Source organism: Narcine bancroftii, chromosome 9 (genome assembly GCF_036971445.1).
Source record: "Narcine bancroftii isolate sNarBan1 chromosome 9, sNarBan1.hap1, whole genome shotgun sequence".
Lineage (NCBI taxonomy): Eukaryota > Metazoa > Chordata > Chondrichthyes > Torpediniformes > Narcinidae > Narcine > Narcine bancroftii.
In genome coordinates, this window is record NC_091477.1 from 66,291,420 (window position 1) to 66,314,694 (window position 23,275).

At 41.0% G+C, this 23,275-nt stretch overlaps 1 protein-coding gene across 3 annotated transcripts in view; it reads left to right on the top strand.

Annotated features, from left to right (window-relative positions):
* LOC138743729 (alpha-1,4-N-acetylglucosaminyltransferase-like) overlaps positions 1-23,275 on the top strand; it is a 42,291-nt gene that overhangs the window by 17,030 nt on the left and 1,986 nt on the right. For 2 of the 3 annotated variants that reach the window (XM_069899377.1, XM_069899378.1), the window contains one exon: positions 21,044-21,504. In XM_069899377.1, coding sequence (XP_069755478.1) covers positions 21,044-21,504 — 461 coding nt within the window. Of the gene's footprint in view, positions 1-11,935; positions 12,046-21,043; positions 21,505-23,275 lie in introns of all 3 variants that reach the window. The other variant, XM_069899379.1, reaches the window with a different exon arrangement.

Sequence of the window (23,275 nt, forward strand, 5' to 3'; positions counted from 1 at the left end):
GCTTATAGTTATGTAATTAATTCTATAAAATCAATACATATACACTCAAATGGTCAGCATTCAACTTCTTCACCAGGATCATGCTGTCGGCAGATAATAATTCCTTCCTTTTGGAATGTTCTATTTTCTCAGATTAGTGATGTGCCCTCCTCCTTAGTCAATTATTACTGCATATATATAATATATAATTAAGTGATACAAGTGAAATAAATTGCATTTGTAACAGAAATTGTCCGGCAGGGGTGGTTCATAATTTGATTCTGGCACACCCCTGCTGTTTACAGAGTTTAATGAAATGGTAAGGGTGTCCTCCTGAACTTATGCTTCATCCTCCATATCAGGCAAGACCGATCTATTCAAGCAGTTCATCATTTTCTGAGCAATCGGTGAAGGGACTGTTTATAACAGCAGCTTTTGTGGTAACATCTGCGTAAGCACTCCCAAGGGATAAAAAGACCTGGTTTGGGCACAAATATTTCTTTCTCTATCATGTAGGCTCTGACAAGGGCAAACAATTCAAATTCTTGGGCAAACTAGATGATAGAAGCCAGCCCTCTTCATTACTTCATTTCTGTATTTTTCACAAGACAGTTTTAAAAAGGCCATTGATTTAACAGTAATACAATCCTAGAAGGTCAGATGAATTCACTAAGGGAAAGGTTCATAGTGGCTCAAAAGTGCTTGAGTTGTCTATTGGATTAGACATCAGGAGAGCTGCCCCTAAATGTTGGATGTATTTGACTCTAGGTTTCAAAGGTACCTCAGCTCTCTCTCTTTAATCCTTGTCCTGAAGTTGATCACTGCTTTTCAAGGTTGTCATTGGTATTCGACCAGTTTCAATTAGTCTTAAACAATGTTGGAGTTTTTAAAAAAAAAATTATTATTTCTTCTGTGTGATTCATTTTTACTCCTTCTGTACAAGTTAGTACCAAGAAATACTTACTACAGAAGTGGAAGACCATTTCTTCATTGTTACTTTTAAAGTCCAACAACTTGTGAAATTGCTGCATGATTGAAGCTCTCTGGAAGGCAGGTTTCAAATGACTACAGATAACTTTCAGTTCAAGCTCTTTAATCCGTTCTTCCTCTCTTATGCACAGTCTTTCTACTGTCAACAAACAAACTTTCAAGTTTATTTTTTCCAAAATGATCAGCAATTTTACATGAAAGCTAGGTCAGAAACCTTCTTCTTTATCGTAACTAGTGAGACACAGGTCTGGTCATTGTGGCTGCAAGGATACATATGGAGGTAGTGTTTCCCACAATGAATCTTGATTCCTCATGCTCATCATTCTGCAAGAATAAGGAGGCTTGGCTGACATTGGGTCCCTGGGGCTTTCTTTCTTCACCTTTTGTTTGTTAACTAATTGATGCCTGAGAAAGAATGTGTTACTATTCTAATCATAATTATCATATCCTTAATCTGAAATCTAAATCAATTTCACATTCTGTAGTTGGTGCTGGTCTGGTCCTTTTTTAAATTTATTTTTTATTACACATCTTACATGGAGAAAAGTTTAATTTCAGCTGCCAATCATGATTAACTTTAATTTGATCATTAAGCAATAATCCAGACATATAACTGAGATCCCCAAAGGTTCCTCCCTGTGGCTCCCAATATCTCTCCAGCTCTTATTCTTTTTTCCAAATTTATTGTTTGTCTACAGTCTGTATTACTACCTTTATAAATTCTTCTTCCTCTTCCGTGTAATTGGATAATGACAGGACAGAACCACGCCCATTTCTGATACATCATTACCTTTTTAATTCTCTAAACTCCTGTTCAATTCCTGCCTTTTTCTGAGTTGCGCAACTCACTGTCCAATTTAAATTTCTACCCTTAATCTTTACCAAACTTTGGACAGAAATGATACATTGCCTGCCCAGGGTCCCCAAATCATTCATTTCCAACATTTTACCCATAGGAGTGTTTACTCCTAATTGATCACATACTTGTTCCATGTTGTCCTTTTGTTCCTCTGTGCCCACTTCAGGGTCCTGACCTTCGCATGGGGGATTTTCCCCTCTTAACAACCAGTCTAAGACAGGGTGTCAGAACTAGGACAACATGTTATGTTGGACTGTCCTTTTACTGCCTCACTGGGCAAATCCTCAAGCCCTTATCCTCTGTGTGCTCGGGATGTGACACTCATAGTTCATATGGAATCCGTCAAAGTTATGCTATAGGGAGGGAAGGATCAATTGATCTGACACCTTAAGAGAAGAACCAGGAAAGTGTCTCATGGGCTCATTCTTTAGTCTTTAGATGCTAGTTCAGCCGATCACTGACATCATCCAGTAAGCGTTCCTCAATCTTGGACTCCTGGCTGGTTTGCCAAATGTATTGAAACTGCCGCTTCCTGATGCAAAGAACACAGCACACAGAACTGGTCCAGTTAACTCTTTATTGGACACTAAGTTAACCTGAAAGAACCCTTACTGCTTTCAGCCTTGAAAGCCGTCTCTGGAGGTCTCTATTCAGCAAAGGGATGCATCAATTTTTATACACTCAAGAAAACAAATTGAGCTAAAAGATTACATCATTATTCTCCATGCAAAGTAAATCAGACCCCCTGTAGCCCCCTCCTCTATATCCCATATCAAGGTTGAATAAGAAGAACACTGAGTTCCATTTACTTCACATAATGTTGGACTCTTTACCTGATTCTCCTCCTGTTCCAGGCTGTTTCTCCAGTATTTTACTTTCTTCTGTAGTTCTCCTCACTGCCTGGCATGCTTTCCCCAGTCCCTCTCCTGTCCTGAAAAGCTTCAGTATCTCCACCTCCTGCTCTCTCTTTCATTGTCATATCTCAGATTTATCTTCAGACCAAATAATTTTAGATCAGTACTTCCATTCCATTCTTTGTCAAAGGTGTCTTCCCTTGGCCACTGGGTTGACAGCTTTTCTGTTCTTTACTCGCATTTTTCAGATTTAACTGCAGTTGCTTTATTCATTCTGTTATTTTGTTCAACTCACTTCATCATTTAGTCCAGTCATGGTCTTTATTTCTGTCCAGTCCACTTTTTCCAGTTACTGTGCTATTTTCAATGCTATTTCTACTTTTTATCTAACACTTTGTCTAATTGATCCAAATTTTATCTAAAGTTACCTGTTCGATCTGTTCAGACCCCTATTTGCCTAGGGCGATACCCACAGGATGTCTTGTCCATGCACACCCCTATTAACATAGCGTGGTATCCGTATGATGCCTCACCCATCTAGACCTGTATTTACCTAAGGCAGTATCTGCAGGATGTCTAGTCCATGCAGACCCCTAGTTACATAGGGTGGCGTCTGCAGGATATCTCGTCTGTGCAGACCCCTATTTAACTAGGGGGGTTTCCGCAGGATGCCTCGTCCATGTAGTCCCCTATTTATCTAGGGGGGTATCCACAGGATCTCTCATCCGTGCAGACCCCTATTTACCTAGGGTGGTATCTGGAGGATGTTTCTTCTGTGCAGACCCCTATTTACCTAGGGCGGTATCTGCAGGATGTTTCTTCCATGCAGACCCCTATTTTCCAAGGTCGGTAACCACAGGATGCTTCATCCGTTCAGAACCTTATTTACCTAGGGTGATATCCACATGATGCCTCACCTGTCTAGTCCTGTATTTACCTAGGGCAGTATCTGCAGGATTTATCATCTGTGTTGATCCCTATTAACCTAGGGTGGTAACCGCAGGATGTCTCATCCATGCAGACCCCTATGTACCTTGTTATCCATAGGATGTCCTGTCCATGCAGACCCCTATTTACCTAGGTCAGTGTCTGCAGAATGCCTCATCTGTACAGTCCCCTATTTACCCAGATCCCTACTTACCTAAGGCAATATCCGCAGGATGTCTCATCCATGCAGACCCCTATTTACCTAGGTTGATATCCGCATGATGCCTCGTCCGTCTAGACCCATATTTGCCTAGGGTGGTATCTGCAGGATGTTTCAATTGTGCAGACCCTTATTTACTTAGGGTGGTATCTGCAGAATGCTTCATCCTTGCTGACCACTATTTACCTCGTTTGCTATCCACGAGGACTTACTAACACCACGTGGAATTTTTCCTTTAATCAAATTCTATCCCTTATTACTACACATCATTTTCATGACCAATTCTCTGATCCTCCTTTTAGGTCAATTTGTCAGCAGATTCTTTGGATCAGAGAGATCCTCTGACATTAATTTGGCACTTCAGAGTCCCCAGAGACCTCCCGTTCCCATTTGATTTTACTCTAAATTTAAAGTGAAAACTGCTTACCATTTTTGCGGGTGGCCACCCTTTATCTGTTGATTCCGAGAAGATCCCTGAGGTTTTGGGAAGCACTCTTGACCAGCCACCTCTTTTCTGATGAGACTCTTTCTGACCGTGCTTGTAGCACCAATTTTGTTGTGGTTTTTTGATGTCCAAATATGAGTCAGGCAATGCAGGGAATTCTTCAGAAAAGTTAAACCTTTATTTGCAAGTAAAGGCTGAGATAACTCAAACCCTGAATTCGAAGCCTCGCTATAAGACACTGCCCATTTTTCATATTATAGTCCTGACAATCACATTTCTGCACCCAATCATTCATAACCCCATACCTTAACAGGACGTCATCCCTTGGCTCACCATAATCATTTTCATTATTGTCCACCCATTAATTTAATCTTGTTTCGAACCACGTGTTTCATCATATCCTGCTACCTGCGGCCTTCTATTAATTATGGTGGCCTTGCGTAGTTAATAGATAAAGGATTATTACTTTTGTGTGTGTAAATTGTTACATAGTAATAAGACCTCAACAATGAAGACGCTATTTACATCCGGTACCGCACGGATGGCAGTCTCTTCAATCTGAGGCGCCTGCAAGCTCACACCAAGACACAAGAGAAACTTGTCCGCGAACTACTCTTTGCAGACGATGCCGCTTTAGTTGCCCATTCAGAGCCAGTTCTTCAGTGCTTGACGTCCTGTTTTGCGGAAACTGCCAAAATGTTTGGCCTGGAAGTCAGCCTGAAGAAAATGGAGGTCCTCCATCAGCCAGCTCCCCACCATGACTAACAGCCCCCCACATCTCCATCGGGCACACAAAACTCAAAACGGTCAACCAGTTTACCTATCTCGGCTGCACCATTTCTTCAGATGCAAGGATCGACAACGAGATAGGCAACAGACTCGCCAAGGCAAATAGTGCCTTTGGAAGACTACACAAAAGAGTCTGGAAAAACAACCAACTGAAAAACCTCACAAAGATAAGCGTATACTGAGCCGTTGTCATATCCATGCTCCTGTTCGGCTCCGAATCATGGGTCCTCTACCGGCATCACCTACGGCTCCTAGAACGCTTCCACCAGCGTTGTCTCCGCTCCATCCTCAACATTCATTGGAGCGCCTTCATCCCTAACGTCGAAGTACTCGAGATGGCAGAGGCCGACAGCATCGAATCCACGCTGTTGAAGATCCAACTGCGCTGGGTAGGTCATGTCTCCAGAATAGAGGACCATCGCCTTCCCAAGATCATGTTATATGGCGAGCTCTCCACTGGCCATCGTGTCAGAGGTGCACCAAAGAAGAGGTACAAGGACTGCCTAAAGAAATCTCTTGGTGCCTGCCACATTGACCACCGCCAGTGGGCTGATATCGCACTTCTCATCCAAACTGAAAAACAAAGCAAAGAAAATATAAGAGATCAGTAACTTTGCTGATCTAACCAATTCCCTAATAAACTTTTGAAAATGGTTCACCAAAAGCAAGAATGGATTGTAATGGAGCCACTGAGGGAACCTGATTAGGTTGACCCAAAACCTGACAAATGTGCCATGTCTGGCAAAATGTCATAGTTTCCCATACACCAACATGACTACCCAAGGGCATAGTCTGGGCCAAAGCTAAATTTTCATCCCTGTAGGCTTTAGGAACTCCAGCCTAGTGAACAACTGCCCATTCATCACTGGCAGGGATATCAGGTGGTCTCCACTTCTTCATCAGCACACCCTCCTTGAAATAATATCCAACTAGCACTTTCTTAATTTCACTAGCAGAGAGAGCCTTATCTCTCACTTCAGTAAGATCGAGTTCTCTCTTCTGCCTCTCTTTAAACTCCTTACAAAATAACAACAAATCCTTACTCTCAAGTTTAACATCAAAACTCTGTTCCAATGAAGAAAGTTAGAAAGTCTTTGGCAGGTCGTTACAGCCTGAGTTCTGTGTCAGACTATCATGGATCCCGGTCCACTGGCTAGGTCCTTAGCCCTAACTTGAATCACTGCACAGGCTGGATAAATATCAGAATCTGTCTTTGTCTCATCAATGACTGGATTAGCTCTCAACCTCACTGCAGGGACAATTTTACCCCCTATAAGGTCATTTTCTAATAACAATGAAACCCCCTCCACTGGTAAACTTGATTGGATCCCTGTTGACTAATTCTGATTTCAACATTATCTTCTGCAGAGATATTGACTCTGGATCACTCCCCAAACCTCGAATCAAATTTATTTCACCCATGGCAGTCTTGTTGCTAAATTCTAAAACACTGTCCAACACAAGTGACTGGGCAGACCCAGTATCTTAAAGGATTTTAACTGTCACTTGTGGTGACCCTTCATTTACTGTAACAAACCCCTACGACACAAAATATTTGAATTCAACTTGTTGGGTTGTAAGGGGAGAGTAATTCAGCTGGGCTTTACCTTTAATGACACTTTGTAACATGAGGGACAAATGGTCTTTAGGCCACTGAAAACTTCCTCAAAATGCTGGAAATATTTATCCATCTCCTCCTGATGAAATGGTGGGACTAACCTCACCTCCCTACTGGTCATAAACCTCTCACTGGTACCAGACATTGGATTCCTTCTTTTCTTTGCTTCATCCTTTTCAAATCTATGTTTTCCCAACTCAAACTGCCTTCTCCTCTCTGCTTCCTCAAACTGCCATTGTTCTATCTCCTGCTCACCTGTTTTTCTAATTCAGTTTGTTCCACTGGTGACTGCTGCTCAAGGGATTTACTCTCAAGAAATTGTCTTTAGTCTCCTCTTCAAACTTCCCCTCTGTTATATAGTAGTCAACTTCAACTCTCTTGATCTCTGCCTTTTTTATCAATGGCGTTACCACCACAATTTTTATCAATGGTGTTACCACCAGAATTTCCAGCTCCTACTTTTTCACCCTCTGCAGATCTGTCCCCAAAATATCATCAATATCCATTCCTGCTATTTTTCCACACATCAAGCCTTTTAATTTGCTTTCAAAAAGGAAGTAACCAATCAAATCAAAAATCAATAAATCAATAAGCTTCAATTTGGTTACATCCCAGACAAGCCCACAATTTATTACATCACACAACAGCAGCAAGAGAAATTCACAAGATAGTGTTATTTTAAAACAATACATTTATCAATATTTGGTAATTATATAAAATCTTACTTAAAACTACCTAAGCATGAATGTACATTTGTGCGCGCGTGTGTGTGTGTGTGTGCGTGTGTGTGTGTGTGTGTGTGTGTGTGTGAGTGTGTGTGTGTGTGTGTGTGTGTGAGTGTGTGTGTGTGTGTGCACGTGTGTGTGTGTGTGTGTGTGTGCGTGCGTGCGTGCGTGCGTGTGTGTGTGTGTGTGTGTGTGTGTGTGTGTGTGTGTGTGTGTGTGTATGTGTGTGTGTGTATGCGCATGCGTGAGCATTACATAAATTGTGCTTAGGCACAATTCTGGAAAGTTAAATCAAAGTTATTTCTTAGAGATTCTGTGTTGAACTCAGATTTTAAACTGATGCTCAGAAGTAATTAAAGGTACACAATCCTTTATCTGGACATCCAAAATCCGGAAAGCTCCAAAATCCAGCAGGTGGGGAGAGAGACGGCAGTGTGAGTTGGGCGGGTGAGGGGGAGAGACCGGTAGTGCGAGTCAGGTGGGCAAGGGACCAGCAGCGCAAGTTGGGCGGGCGAGGGGGAAGACTGACAGCGTGAATCAGGTGGGCAAGGGGGCAGACTGGCAGTGCGTGTTGGGCAGGTGAGGGGGTCAGACCGGCAGCGCGAGTTGGGCAGATGACAGGGGGAGATGGCAGTGTGACTGGAAGGCGATAGGGGTGGATGTGGCAGCACATTTTGGCTGGGCTTAAACATGGCTTTCCAAAATCTGGAAAATTCCAAAATTCGGAACACAGGGTTCCAGATAAAGGATTGTGTACCTGAACAAATGAGGTGGGATATGCCAAAAACATTTCCAGAGAAATGTCCTTTCATAAAAATTGGTTGTCACAACTTCTTTCTTTCTTTTTAAAGTATTTTATTGATGCTTTACAATATAAACAAATGAACAGTACAATTATACAATGTGCTACAAGATTTGAAAAAGAAAAAATATATACAATATTGTCATAATAAGACCATCTAGAGCACAGAGCACAATCATAACAATAAAATATGATATAACAATGAAAAAGATTTACAATTCCTTTTCCCTCTCTTCTCCTTCTATAATAATTTTATCAATGTTTACATAATCACAGTTGAATAAAACTGTTATCTTTTATATCAAAATAAAAAGAGAAAAAAGAAAAAAGGAAAATCACAAAATAAAAAAAGGATAAAACCTTCTAAATCAAAACCCAGAGACCACTAAGAAAGGTTTAAAAAAAGATATATAGGAATCAGATGACACCAGCATCAGAGCATCAAATCACCCTAATTCTTTATTAGTCCATAATTGGCCCCCACATCTTTTGGAAGTTAAAATTTGAATCTTTAATAGCAAATCTAATCTTCTTCTAGACCTGGATAAGACATTACATCACTTAACCATTGTGTGTGCGTAGGTGGAGCATTATCTTTCCATTTAATCCAAATTGCAGATCTGACTAACAATGAAGTATAAGTTAAAATTACATTTTGAGTTGGAGTCAGTAAAACATCCTCTTGAAATGATTCGAGGAGAGCAATTAAAGGGCAAGGTTCTCATTTGACCATGAGGATCACTGATAAAGTTTGAAAGACGTCTTTCCAATGATTTCTCGTCTAGGGCAAGTCCAGAACATGTGAATCAATGAAGTATCCAAAAAAATTATTCTAAACTAAATAAAATTGAGATTATTCAACATTAGACATATCTACTCTGTGGACCACTTTAAATTGCAGCAAACAATGCCAAGTGCAAAAGGAGGTTGTATTAATCAGATTACAAATAGAATCCCAAAACGATACATTCAAATCTTCTTCCCAATCATTCTTGATCTTAACTAACAAGGCAATTCTTACGTCCGGCAAATTGTTATAAATAATTGCTCTTGAACCATTATGAGAAAGCTATCATTCAAAAGGTAGATCAAGAATATTTGCCTCAGGAATTTGTGGGAAGTCAGGGATCTTTGAACAAAATTTCTAACTTGAAAATATCTAAAAAGATGTATGCTCGATAAGTTAAATTTTACCACCAGTTGTTCAAAGGAACCAAAAGTGTTTTGATCAAAAAGGCCTTTAATCCATTTTATACCTAATCTATGCCAGTCCTTAAAAATAGTATCAAGTAAAGAAGGTTCAAAAAGATGCTATAGGGCTGACAAGAGAAAAACTCTGATATCCAAAACACTTTCCAAATTGTGCCCATATTCTCAAACGATATCTCATTATCATATTATCAACCAGTTCACAGCAAGAAGAGGATAAAAAAAGGGGGGAGCATGTTGTGATGGCATAGCTTGGAGATGTGGAAGTAAACCTCTCCCGGCAGAATTAATCAAAAACTGACCAAAACTTATTTTAATTTTTTTTAACTTAAAAACTTTGGGAATTTATTCATAAATTGATATACTATGACTTTAAGGAAAGGGAAGATTCAAATGACTAAGAAAGCAGTTGTTAAACAACTTAGTACAGCTGAAGAAGTTGGGCTTTATAATGATGGAGCCTTGGGCTCAAGTTCCTCCTCCTCCAAGAGTGACCCACACTACAATGGCAAGGATATATATGACTCCAATGCCACCTATCTGGAGAGCTGGGTAAGACTGTGTTGGAGTCCAGAAGAAGATAATTGAATTACAGATGTCACAGGAATAACTGCGGATGCACAAGACTTCACACACACCACAACAAAGCAAAGAGTTTCCCTATGGGGAACACCTAAACCAATTAAAGCTGTTGTCAGCGGCAATGCCAGTTTAAGGGGGGCAAGATGCTGACCTCCACCCCTGTGTCCATGAGGAAATGCTACCCTGACTGCTGAACCCGTAGATAAAGGAGGCTGTCTAAGTAGCCAACAGTCGCCATCAGCTGGCCCCAGCATATCTCAGATGAGAGCAAGGTGGACAGCAGTGGTGGGCTCGAGAACCCCATTTTTGATGGTAGAAACACCACTGGTCCGAGTTTCAGTCTCAACCTGGTGTTGCTGTCACTGGCATCCTCGGTGGAGTGGGAGACAGATGAATCGTTGGCTGTGATGCAGAAACTGTCAACAGATGCCCTGCCTTGTTGCTTGGTGTGCTACAGGACATTTGCATGTGCTGCCAACCTGTGTGGGTCACTGAAGTCGTCGTCTGCGCGATCGTTGCTGAAGTCTGCCTGTCTTCCGGCATCTGTATCAGAAGTATCTGTTTGAAGATTGAGCAGGGCCTGTCTCCGTCCATTAATACCAGCATATCGTTCATGAAGGCGGACGGCGTGCGGTCACCCAGGCCATCCAGGTGGAGCGGGAAAGGCAAAAGGTGTGGATAAGGAGCAGCTTAATTGCCTCATACCTGTCAGATGCTGGTGGTTGATGTAAAAAGTTGAAAAGTCTCCTGGTTGATTGAACTGACCATGTAGTAATATCTTATGGAGTCTGTGTTGATTTGCTTGACCTGAAATTGGACCTCAGCCTGTTTGAACCAAACTAGCAGCTGTGAGGTCCAAAAGGTCAGCACCTTCAGCATTCTGTGCAAATGTGTCATTGATTGTGGAGTCCAAAATGCTATTTTGGACAGTCAGGGTTACCTCTGTGTGCTGAAAAGAAACAAAAGAAAAGAAAAAAAAAACACACACAGAAGCTGTGAGTGAGTTGAACCAACCAATCAACTTTACTGGAACTCTTCGAGAACTGATCAGCACCACTCCCAGTGGGCTCCTCCCACTGGGACCATTGTGATGTCAGCTCAGTGTGACTAGCTACATGCCTATATTATATCACTTGAGGTATTAGTAAATGAATAGTCAGAAGAGACAAAAACTATCTAAGTTACTAAAGTAAAATTAGTACAGCCTAATATCAAGAATAAACTAAATAAACAAAATTAAAGTTAAAAAAACACCCACATAATTAACCCTTCAATTAACAAAAGGAAAAAAAATATCATTCAGACTTCTCCCACCAGAGAGAAGGCAAAACCCTTCAGAATAAAACAAAATTTCAGACACGGAGCATTAACAGATATATTGGATTTGAACTTCAAACAGTCAGCCAGAATTTTGCGAGCATCCTCCACCAAGTTCAAGAATATCTTGCAGCCATTTTCCATCATGATTCTCAGACAACCTGGGTGCAGAAGAGCAGGTCTGAGTCCTTTGTAGTAAAGAGAAGCCATAACATCTCTGTATATTTTCTGCACCTCCACGATTTCAGGACAAAAATCATCAAAAAATAATTTCTTGTCCCAAATGGCTGAGATGTTTGTTTTGATGGCTTCACTGACAACATGCTCCTTTTCTTGGAAATAATCAAAATGAAGAATTAATGAATATGGATGATTTTCTCGGGTGCTCTATCAAGCATGACCTCAGTAACAAAAGAACTCTTTTGCAAACACCTCCATAAGTAATTTAGGGAAAATTTCAGTTAACTGGCCTCTCTTAGAATCTCCCTTTAAGCCAAAAATTCAATGTTTTGACATCTGCTCCTGCTCTCTAAATTGACCACCCTCTAGGTTAACTTGAATTTGCTCTCAGCCATTTCTTCACAATGAGATTCTAACATTTCATTTTGGTTATTAACAGATACCAAATCAAGCTCCACAGTATCCAGACAATCTTCATTTACTGAAATTGATTGTAGAACCTTTTCAAGCTTCGAATCAATCTCTTGAGGACATTCTTTCATAACCACAGTAAATTATTTTGTTATCACCCATGATTACTTTTCAACATGTCTGAGGTGAGATCTGACATCAAAAAGGGACTGTTCTTTCTTTACCAATTTTGGCTGCCTTGGCACCTCTAGCCATCATCATTTTCAGAAGCAATCATATTAAATAATGAAGTTACAAAGTTTAAGCCACTTTGGTTAAAGAAAATAAGCTGAATGTGCAGTAAATGATTGAAAGCTCTTGACTACTGGCCTCTCCACCATGTAGACACCAGCTAGAAGTCGTCGCAACTCCCCTCTTCCTTGTATGGGGAAGTGAAGTGTTACTTCCTCCATGGTTCCAAAACCCAGGCACAGGTCAGAAGAAATGACCATCAAAATGGTCACAATCCAAATTCAGGAATGATCCTGCTTCCTTTATCCAGATATGGGTCAATCAAATTACCATTACAATCATCATGGTGGTTCAATAATTTTCCTGACAAGGAGAATCAGCAAAATTGTCCATTTCATACAAAGCCTTTGTGTTTATCAAATGACAGCCTGATCAATAATGAAACCTATTTCTTTAAGTCCCAACACATGACTCATGATCTCATCTCTGTGTAAGTGTCCCATCTCTTTTCTTTTTTTTTTAACATTTTATTTAAGAACTTTAAAACCACATCCATACATACATATTCAATAAAGGTATATAAAAAATAAAGTATATATATATTAAAAAAACCTCATCCCTCGCATCCCCTCCCAACTCAGCTAAATATAGAAAGAAAAGAAGAAAAAAAGAAACTACGAGGGTGCCAAAAGGAATTATTATTCTTATTGCAAACAATGATGGAGTTAAGGATTATCAGTGAGATGGGTCTTCAAGAGTACCGTACACCTTCAAACCAACATACTGTAAATATGGGATCCATATTTTCAAGAAAAAAATTATATTTATTATATAAATTATAGTTATTTCCTCAAGTGGAATACATGTACACAATTCAACATGCCATTTCTCCATCCCGAAATCCATTTCTGATTTCCCAGTAATGACTAGGCACTTCCTAGAAACAGATAAAGCTAGTTTGTAAAAATTAAATTTGATACATAGTTAATCATAATTTAGAACTAACCACTTTAATATTACCCAACAAAAATAACCTTGGATCCTCTGGGAGTTTAACCCTTAATATTTTCTCCAAAAACTTTTAAACTCTAACCTGAAAGGCTTTACTTTAGAAAAGGAACCAACTTCCTGATCACATCAAAAACATAAACCGGACAATGTAGGGTTCAACTTTTTTAATTTTAGAGAAGCTAAATATAGTTGATGTATAAAATTATATTGAATCATTCTATACCTAACATTAATAATTTTTGGCATATTTTCTTTACACAATTGCTTCCAGTCATTTTCATCTATTTAAATCAACCTCCCATCTTAATCTTGATTTGTGAATCTCCTAATTTAGGAGCACATTTTTGAAGTAATCTATACATCACTGAAACAAACATATTTGTACCCCCTTTACTATCAAAATTAACATTCATTCTGCCTGGGTAATATCAAATTATGACCTAACTTGTCAGTCAAAAAAGGCTTAACCTGATGATAACAAAAAAAAGCTTTTTGGAAAATTACATTTTTCCTTCATTCATTGAAAAGTAATAAATTTACTAGCTTCGAAAGAGTCCTCTACATTCTTAATTCCCATTTGATTCCAAATTTTCAAAAATTGATTATAAATAGAGAAAGGTAGAAGTTTAGTGTGATACAAAGGCATTTTTTGAGATATCAAACCTTTTCAACCTATTTCATTATTTATTCTATTCCATAATTCAGTCACATGTCTCAGAATAGGAGAAGGAGTATCTCGAATTCCTGTTAACAATTTTGAATTCCATTTATAAATAAAATCCTGTATAGAATCTTCTCCTATTTTACTCGATACACATTACACACACATGCACTTAGAATTAAAAGGGGGTTAAGTAGGTTAAGTAAGTCAATAGAGATAAGTTAAAGTTTGATTCTACTTTCATGTTCAAAGATAATTAAAAGCAATTTTTATTTAAATAATCCTTTGTATTGGTGCATATCTATTGCTGCTGGGTTTTGGGGTCCTCTGGACGTGTAACAAGAGGAACTGGCCAAAGTGGACAGGAAGGGGGCATTGGCGGGGAAGATGACAGAGCAGCAATGGATGGTGTATCTGCAAGAAATGGGGAAGGTGCAAGATAAATACAGACCAAAGAAAAGGAAATATTCATATGGAAAAATGTCACAACTGTGGCTGATGAGGGAAGTTGAAGTCAACATCAAAGCAAAAGAGAGGGCGTGCAGGGAAACAAATATCAGTGGGAAGAGAAAGGAATGGAAAGCTAAAAAAAACACAGGAGGTAACAAAAAACTCATAAGGAGGGATAAGATGAAGTATGAAAGTTGGCCAGCAAATAATATTAAAGAGGATACAAAAAGCTTTTTCAAGTATATGAAGACTTAAAGAAGTGAGAATCAGCTAGAATCTGGGAGAGAAGATGGCAGAGGAACTAAATGAGTATTTTACATCAGTCTTCACTGCAAGACATCAGCCATGTGCCGGGTGCCCAACAGTATCAGGGAAGGGAAGTGAGCACAGTTACTATTTCAATAGAGAAGGTGATCAGAGCTGAATGGTCTGAGGGTGGATAAGTCTCCTGGACCAGATGGACTGTACCTTCGGATGCTAAAAGGAGTAGTGGTAGATTGTGGAGGTATTGGAAATGATTTTTCAGGAGCCAATAGATTCTGGAATGGTCCCTGGAGAAATGGAAAATTGCAAATGTCACTCCACTATTCAAGAGGGGAGGGAGGCAGCAGAAAGGAAATGATAGGCCGGTTGGCCTGACATTTGTGATTGAGAAAGTGTTGGAGTCAATTGTCAAGGATGAAGTTTTGGAGTACTTAGAGACACATGACAAGATAGGCCAAAACCAGCATGGTTTCCTGAAGGGAAATGTTTGTTTGAGAAGTCTGTTGGAATTCTTTGAAGGAATGGAAAGCAGAGTAGAGAGGGGATGTGTAATGATGTTAAGTATTCAAAATTTCAGAAGGCCTGACAAGTGGCGCACATGAGGCTACTGAACAAGTTAAAACCTCATGGTTTAACAGGAAACATATTACTGTGGGCAGAGCATTGGCTTATTGGCAAGAAATAGAGTTGGAATACAAGGATCATTTTCTGGTTGGCTGCCAGTTGCTGGTGGAATTCCACAGGGGTCAGTGTTGGGGCCACTTTTTGCCCTTGCATATCAATGATTTAGATCATTGAATGAATGGTTTTGCGGCCAAGTTTGCAGATGATACGAAGGTAGTTGGAGGAGCAGGTCGTATTGAGGAAACTGAGAGGCTGCAGAAGTACTTGGACAGATTAGAAGAATGGGCAGAGAAGTTCAAATTAAATTCAATGTCAGAAAGTGCAGGGTTGTTGAGTCTTTACAAGGCACTGATGAGGCCTCAGTTTTAACTCCACACTTAAGAAAGGATGTGCTAATACTAGAGATGGCTCAGAGCAGTCTCACAAGGATGATTTTGGGAGTGAAAAGTTTATCTTATGAAAACTTGATAGCTCTTGACCTGTAATCTTTGGAATTTAGGAGAATGAGGGGGAATAAGATGTTGCATGATGGCAGCATGGACCCAATCCGCAGCGGCTACTCTGTTAAATGATTGCTTCAAAAAACTTACAAGCTGGTGCCTTGCACAACTTTTGATTTGATGAGGTTGGACTTTGGAACATAGTGAGTCGAGTGTTGTAAAAGGGAACAGGAGGATCTGAGCTGATGCCTCGAAGTTGCAGAGAACTCGATTGCTGAATAACAGAGATCCAGATGCAAAGTTGTTGTGGCCTGGTGGTTTTTCCGAATCTTCAGTCAATGGTGGGGATGCCTGCTATCGTGGGTAGAAAGAAGAGAATGGAATCATGTCTGGTTGCGACTGGAGTTTGGGAGCTGAGCTAGGTTCAGAGATCTAAAGATATGTTGCCCTCGGCCTCATGGTAAAATCCATTGCTTCTGAAAGCTCCGTAAATTATGGCAGTCTTTTTCAACAACTTGTCCTGGAGATTTCGGGTGACCTGAATTGGGAAGGTGAGTGACCCCTCAGTTCCACTTGAACTGGTGGACATTTTTAACATCTAGTTTGCAACCAGTCTTTACTTGTGCCATTGTGTGATAGTACAGATTCTATCACCAATGTGTATATGTACAGATTGTAGTGTAGGATGACTGTGATTGGCTGAGAGTGTAGCCACATCTACTGGCAGGTCTTAAAGGATTGCTCTTAACCAGACCAGGTCATTCTGGACTGGTCGACCTACTTGTGATACGCTCCAGTCTTTTAGTTAATAAAAGCCTTGGTTTGGATCAACAAGTCTTTGGTTCTTTTAATGCGCTCTACACATTGTTTAATCTCTGAAAAATTATTTCTATGTAGTACTGTCCTTTGTCAAGAAGCATTTCTACAATCACTGGGTCTCAATAATGTTATCTTGATTTAATTATACCTGATAATTGATACTTTATAACTGATCTCATTGAAACCAATCGAATATTGAGAGGCATGGACAAGGTAGATGTAGAAAGTATTTTTTCCCTATGGTGTGAGAGTCTGGGACCAGAGAGCAAAACTACAGCATTGAAGGGCTTCCAATTAGAACAGTGGCAGAGGGATTTCTTCAGCCAGAGGATGGTGAATCTCTGGAATTTGCGCAGTGGATGTCAAGTCATTGAGTGTATTTAAAGGAGAGATTGATAGGTATTTGATTATCCAGGGCATCAAAGGTTATGGTAAGAAGGCCAGCTAGTGGAGATAAATTGGAAAATGGATCAGCTCATGAAAAATGGCGGGCAGGCAGGCTCAACTGGCTCAATAACCTATTTGTGCTCCAGCGTGTTTTGGTATTTTGGTCTAACCTTCACGCAGAGAATGGTGGGAGTGTGGAATGAGCTGCCAGCTGAATTGATAAACGTAGGCTCAATTTTGACATGGCACAAACTGGCCTGGTCAGCGGCAGAACATCAATCGCTATCATGGTGAGCACTGCTGAACCAAAGGGCCATGTGCTCAACCCGCTCCTTTTCACGCTACTGACCCACAACTGCAGCACCAGATCCAGGTCCAACTGTGTCATCATGTTGCAAGCGTCACAATAGAAATTGGGCTCATCACCACCATTGATGAATCGCAGTATCGAGGTGGAAATTCACGTGATATTGTCTCTAGAGTAACAACCTGGGTCTCAACATGGACAAGAAGAAGGAGATGATTGTGGACTTCAGGAGGACCAGGAATGACAAACCTCCATGACATATCAACATCTCAGATTTCAGATTTATTGTCAGAGTACATACATGACATCATATACAACCCTGAGATTCTTTTGCCCTGTGGACATGGTAGAATTACCAAAAAATAAACTGTAAACAGCGTACACCATGTAAAGAAAGAACTGTATCCAGATAACTAATGTTAACAAACTGACTGCACAATACAGAGAGAACAAAAAGAAAATCAATAAAATGCACAAGTAAGAGTCATTAAATACGTTTCTGATTGAGTTTGGCATTGAGGAGTCTGCTGGTGGAGGGGAGCAACTGTTCCTGAACCTGGTGGTGCAAGTCTTGTGACACCTACACCTCTTTCCTGATGCCTGTGATGTCTTGGGCTGTGTCCACCACCTTTTAGAGGGCTTTACGCTCACGTGTTTCAATACCAGACCATGATGCAGCTGGTCAGCACACTTTCTACCAAACCTCTGTAGAAATTTGCCAGGGTTTCTGGTGTCATACCAAACCTCTGCAAACTCCTGAGGAAGTAGAGGCACTGAAGAGATTTATTCATGATGCCATTTGTGTGTTGGGTCCAGGAGAAATCCTCTTTGATAGTGACTCCCAATAACTTAAATTTGGTCACCTCTCCATTTCTGATTCCCCCAGTGATCACTGGATCATACACCACTGGTTTTCCCTTCCTGAAGTCAACAAACAGCTCCTTAGTTTTGGTGACATTGAATGCAAAATTGTTGTTGGTGCACCATTCGAACACGTTTTCAATCTCCATCCTGTCCCCTTCCTTTACATAACCCTCTATCGTGGTATTGTTGGCAAAATTGTAGATGGTGTTATTGTCATACAAAGTCACACAGTTGTAAATGTAAAGTGAGTAGAGAAGGGGTCTAAGAACGCAGCCCTGTGGTGCTCAGGTACTGATGGAGTGAGTGGTGGAGAAAGTGGAAAGCACCAGGTAGCTTGGATTTCACTTAACGTGAGCTATCATGGGTCATGACTGCAATTCCTCAGAAAGCTGAAGCAGGCAAGGCTACTGGCTATTATTATGTCAACCTTCTACAGGAGCTCTATCGAGTGCGTCATGTCCCGCTAAATCACAGTGTGATACAGTTTCCTCCTCATCCCTCTCCCCCATACGCATGATCTACTGGGATTGTAGTCTGAAGAGAGCATACAATATCATTGAGGACCCTTCCACAGGCAGTGAGGACACTGAACAACCAAAGGAACTGCTCACACTAACCATCCGAGGCTATCATATTCATGAAACCATATTTATTTATTTGTATCTATTAATTCATCTCCTGTATTATTTGCCTATTTGTGCATAACGTCTGGTTGTGTATCAATGTGTTTTGACTGAGGGCCAGAGAATGCTGTATCATCAGGTTATACTTGTTCAATCAGATGACAATAAACTTGACTTGATTTGGATGGGAGGGGTATGGAGAGATATGGTCTGGGTGCAGGTTGGTGGGAATTGACAAAATAATCGTTCAGCACATTAAGAAGGGCCAAAGGGCCTTTTATGTGCTGTCATGTTGCAAGGTTCTATATTTCTTTCTGAGCTCATCAACTTTGCACAATAAAGTAGAAAGATGGATTAGATTATATAGGATGTTTTAAAATGTGGAAGGGTTCAGGTGGGCCTACCCGTACCCAAAAGCTAATCATCTGGTTCCGGAATGTTTGAAAAAAGTACCGCAACCGAAGACTGGGAGCAGTTCAAGATGCAGCAAAGGAGGACAAAGGGATTAATCAAGAGAGCAAAAATAAATTACGAAAGTAAGCTTGCGGCAAACATAAAAACCGACTGCAAAAGCTTTTATAAATATGTCAAGAGGAAAAGATTGGTGAAATCCAGAGTAGGTCCTTTGCAGTCGGAATCAGGGGAATATATAATGGGGAATAAGGAAATGGCAGACCAATTAAATTCTTACTTTAGTTCTGTTTTTACAAGAGAGGATACAAATAACCTCCCAAGGATGTTGGGAAACATAGAGACTAATGCAAGGGAGGAACTGAAAGAAATCAGTATCTCTAAGGACATGGTCTTGGGGAAATTGATGGGATTGAAGGCAGATAAATCCCAAGGGCCTGATAATCTACATCCTAGGGTACTCAAGGAAGTGGCCATTCAAATAGCAGATGCTTTAAGAATTATTTTCCAGAACTCGATAGACTCAGGATCAGTACCCATGGATTGGAGGGTAGCTAGTGTTACCCCACTATTTAAAAAGGGGGGTAGAGAAAAAGTGGGGAATTATCGGCCTGTGAGCCTTACATCAGTAGGTGGGCAAAATGATGGAATCCATTATTAAGGATGTAATAGCGGAGCATATGACTAGCAGAGAAGGGATCAGACGGAGTCAACATGGATTTACAAAAGGTAAATCGTGCTTGACAAATCTATTGGAATTCTTTGAGATGGTGACAGGTAAAATAGATGGGGGAGAGTCAGTGGATGTGGTGTACCTGGACTTCCAAAAGGCCTTCGATAAGGTCCCGTATAAACGACCGGCTTCCAAAATCAAGGCTCATGGGATTGGGGGAAAAGTATTGATGTGGATTGAGAACTGGCTGGCAGGTAGAAGACAGAGAGTTGGGATAAATGGCTCGTTTTCTGAGTGGCAGGCGGTGACCAGTGGGGTGCCACAGGGATCTGTACTGGGACCCCAGCTGTTCACAATTTACATTAATGATCTGGATGAGGGGATTGGATGTAATATCTCCAAATTTGCAAATGACACTAAGCTAGGAGGGGTTGTGTGCATGGAAGAGGGGGTCAGGAAGCTCCAGTGTGATTTGGATAAATTGAGGGACTGGGCAGATACATGGCAAATGCACTACAATGTGGATAAATGTGAGGTTATCCACTTTGGTAATACAAACCGGAGGGCAGATTACTATTTGAATGGCAATAGATTAAGAGATGGGGAAGTGCAGAGAGACCTAGGGGTACTTGTACATCAGTCTCTGAAGGTGAGCATGCAGGTACAGCAGGCGGTTAAAAATGCAAATGGTATGTTGGCCTTCATATCAAGAGGGTTTGAGTATAGGAACAAGGATACCTTACTGCAGCTGTACAGGGCCTTGGTGAGACCACACCTGGAGTATTGTGTGCAGTTTTGGTCACCTTATCTAAGGAAGGATGTTCTTGCAATGGAGGGAGTGCAGAGGCGATTCACCAGGCTGATACCTGGAATGGCGGGAATGACTTATGAGGAAAGATTGCGCAAATTGGGATTGTACTCGCTGGAGTTTCGAAGATTGAGAGGGGATCTCATAGAGACATATAAAATTCTGGCAGGACTGGACAGAGTGGATGCAGATGGGATGTTTCCAATGATGGGAAAATCCAGAACCCGGGGGCCATTGTTTGCGGATAATAGGCAAACCATTTAAGACCGAGATGAGGAGGAATTTCTTTACCCAGAGGGTGGTGAATCTGTGGAATTCATTGCCACAGACGGCAGTGGAGGCAGGTTCATTAAATATATTTAAGAGGGAATTAGATATATTTCTTCAGTATAAGGGTATTAAAGGTTACGGAGAGAAGACGGGGATGGGGTACTGAACTTTAAGATCAGCCATGATCGTGTTGAATGGCGGAGCAGGCTTGAAGGGTTGAATGACCTACTCCTGCTCCTATCTTCTATGTTTCTATGTTTCTATGTTTACAAAAAGCTTATGTTATTTCACAGGAGCTTTTGAAGAAACAGACCAGATCCACACCATGATTTTGATGCGTAAGGGATGTTTATTTGTCTTCATAACTGGAGTCTGTGCTCTGCTGTACATGAACTGTGATATGAACAGTATACATTTAATTCAAAGCTACATTTCAAGGATATCACCAGTGAAAGAGAAGGCCACCAGTAATGTTTCTACCCCAGCCACGGAATCCCGGATTATGTTTGTGGAGACGACTGACAATATGGAGCCAACACCACTGGGGGTGTGTGCGGTGGAATCTGCTGCTCATCAAAACCCAGACAAACAAATCTATTACTTCATGAAGGGATTCAATGGCAACTTGAGCCAGTATCCACAGACTGAGTACAGAGGCATCCACTTGCTCATCTCAGTGAAGAATGTGGTCATTCTACCATTAAATGCCACAGAACTATTTGAAGGCACTCCATTAAAAAGCTGGTATCTAAAGGTAACCAATGACAAAAAATTATTTCAATGAGCTAATTAATTGTCTGACTCCAATTAACATTTATAAATGGAAGTGTTTTGTTTAATCACATGTTGTGGAAATTAGGAGATGTACAGTGTTTTTTTCTTTACCTGGTCAGGCTTATGACAAGGATTTTCGACTGTGTTCAATGAAAATCTCAGCCACAAGCACAAAGATTTCTTGGCTTATCATTCAATTTATATATTTATCAGTGAACATTTGTTTTATTCAGGGTTCAAAGGTCAAAAGTATTAATTTGAGGAAGGGTTGGGCCTGAAACTATGATTATATCGTTACTACCTATAGAAGCTGCGAGACCTGTTGCAGTCCTCCAGCATTTCTACAGACGTCTGTGTTTCATGCGCATCCATCTGACTTCCAGCTTCTCCAGATGTACCTTCCAAATTTTTCCTCGTGGACCGTTCATTCCCTCCACCTGTGGATAAGAAAAGATTTCTATGTGAATGACATGATATAGTTGTGATAAATTGACTGCAGTGAAGGCCCATGGCAGTGTGTAGGATAGAAGAGATTGTGCAGACTGTACTGATACTCTTCAGTGATCAGAAAATCCAGAGGTGATCTCCCTGAAATCGATCCAATTCTCTAGATGGTCGATATTTCAGATGCTGACATGATGCTTCCCTTGATGTGTGAGTCAGGAATGAGGAGGGGCATGACCTCACGTTAAGATATTGGTGATTTAGGACCAAAATGAAGAGCACATTGATCAGTCGGAAGGTGGTGATTCTTGGGGATTTTCTTCCAAATGGTGGGTTCAGCAAAGGCCAGATCTATAGGGAGCTCAGGGTACACCTTTATAAACACCTCCAGGAAGTAGATAGGCTAGTGAATAAGGTAGATGAGTCCATGCTTCCCAATTTACACTTAATTAACCTACACCCCCAATACATTTTTGAATGGTGGCAAGGAACAAGAGCCCCCAGGGAAAACCCACGCAGACAAGGGGAGAATGTACAAACTCCTTATAGACAGCACAGGATTCAAACCATGATCCCAATCGCTGGCCTGTAAAGGCATTGTGCTAACCACCACGCCAACCATGCTGCCCCTATGTTTCCAGATGTAGCCAGATTGCTAGGTTGGACAATTTCAGTTATGAACAGAGAGATGGGATAAGCTAGGTTTGTTTTCCCTGAAGGGCTAGATGCTGAGAGGGTTATCTGCTAGATCTGCACATAATTCTGAGGGAGATAGAGGGAGAGAGATGATGTTTATAATCTGAAAGGAGGAAGTACTGAAGACAGGCACAAGCAGGTTTAGGAAGCATCTCCAGCAAACACATGCATCTTTATGCATCTGATGCAGATAAAAGGATTAAAAATGGATGAGTGAAATGAAGGGGTGGGCGAAATAGGTGAAAGGGGTAGTTTGGGTCACATCTCCAGAATGGAGGACCATCGCCTTCCCAAGATCGTGTTCTATGGCGAGCTCTCCACTGGCCACCGTGACAGAGGTGCATCAAAGAAGAGGTACAAGGACTGCTTAAAGAAATCTCTTGGTGCCTGCCACATTGACCACCGCCAGTGGGCTGATATCGCCTGAAACCGTGCATCTTGGTGCCTCACAGTTCGGCGGGCAGCAACCTCCTTTGAAGAAGACCACAGAGCCCATCTCACTGACAAAAGTCAAAGGAGGAAAAACCCAACACCCAACCCCAACCAACCAATTTTCCCTTGCAACCGCTGCAACCGTGCCTGCCTGTCCTGCATCGGACTTGTCAGTCACC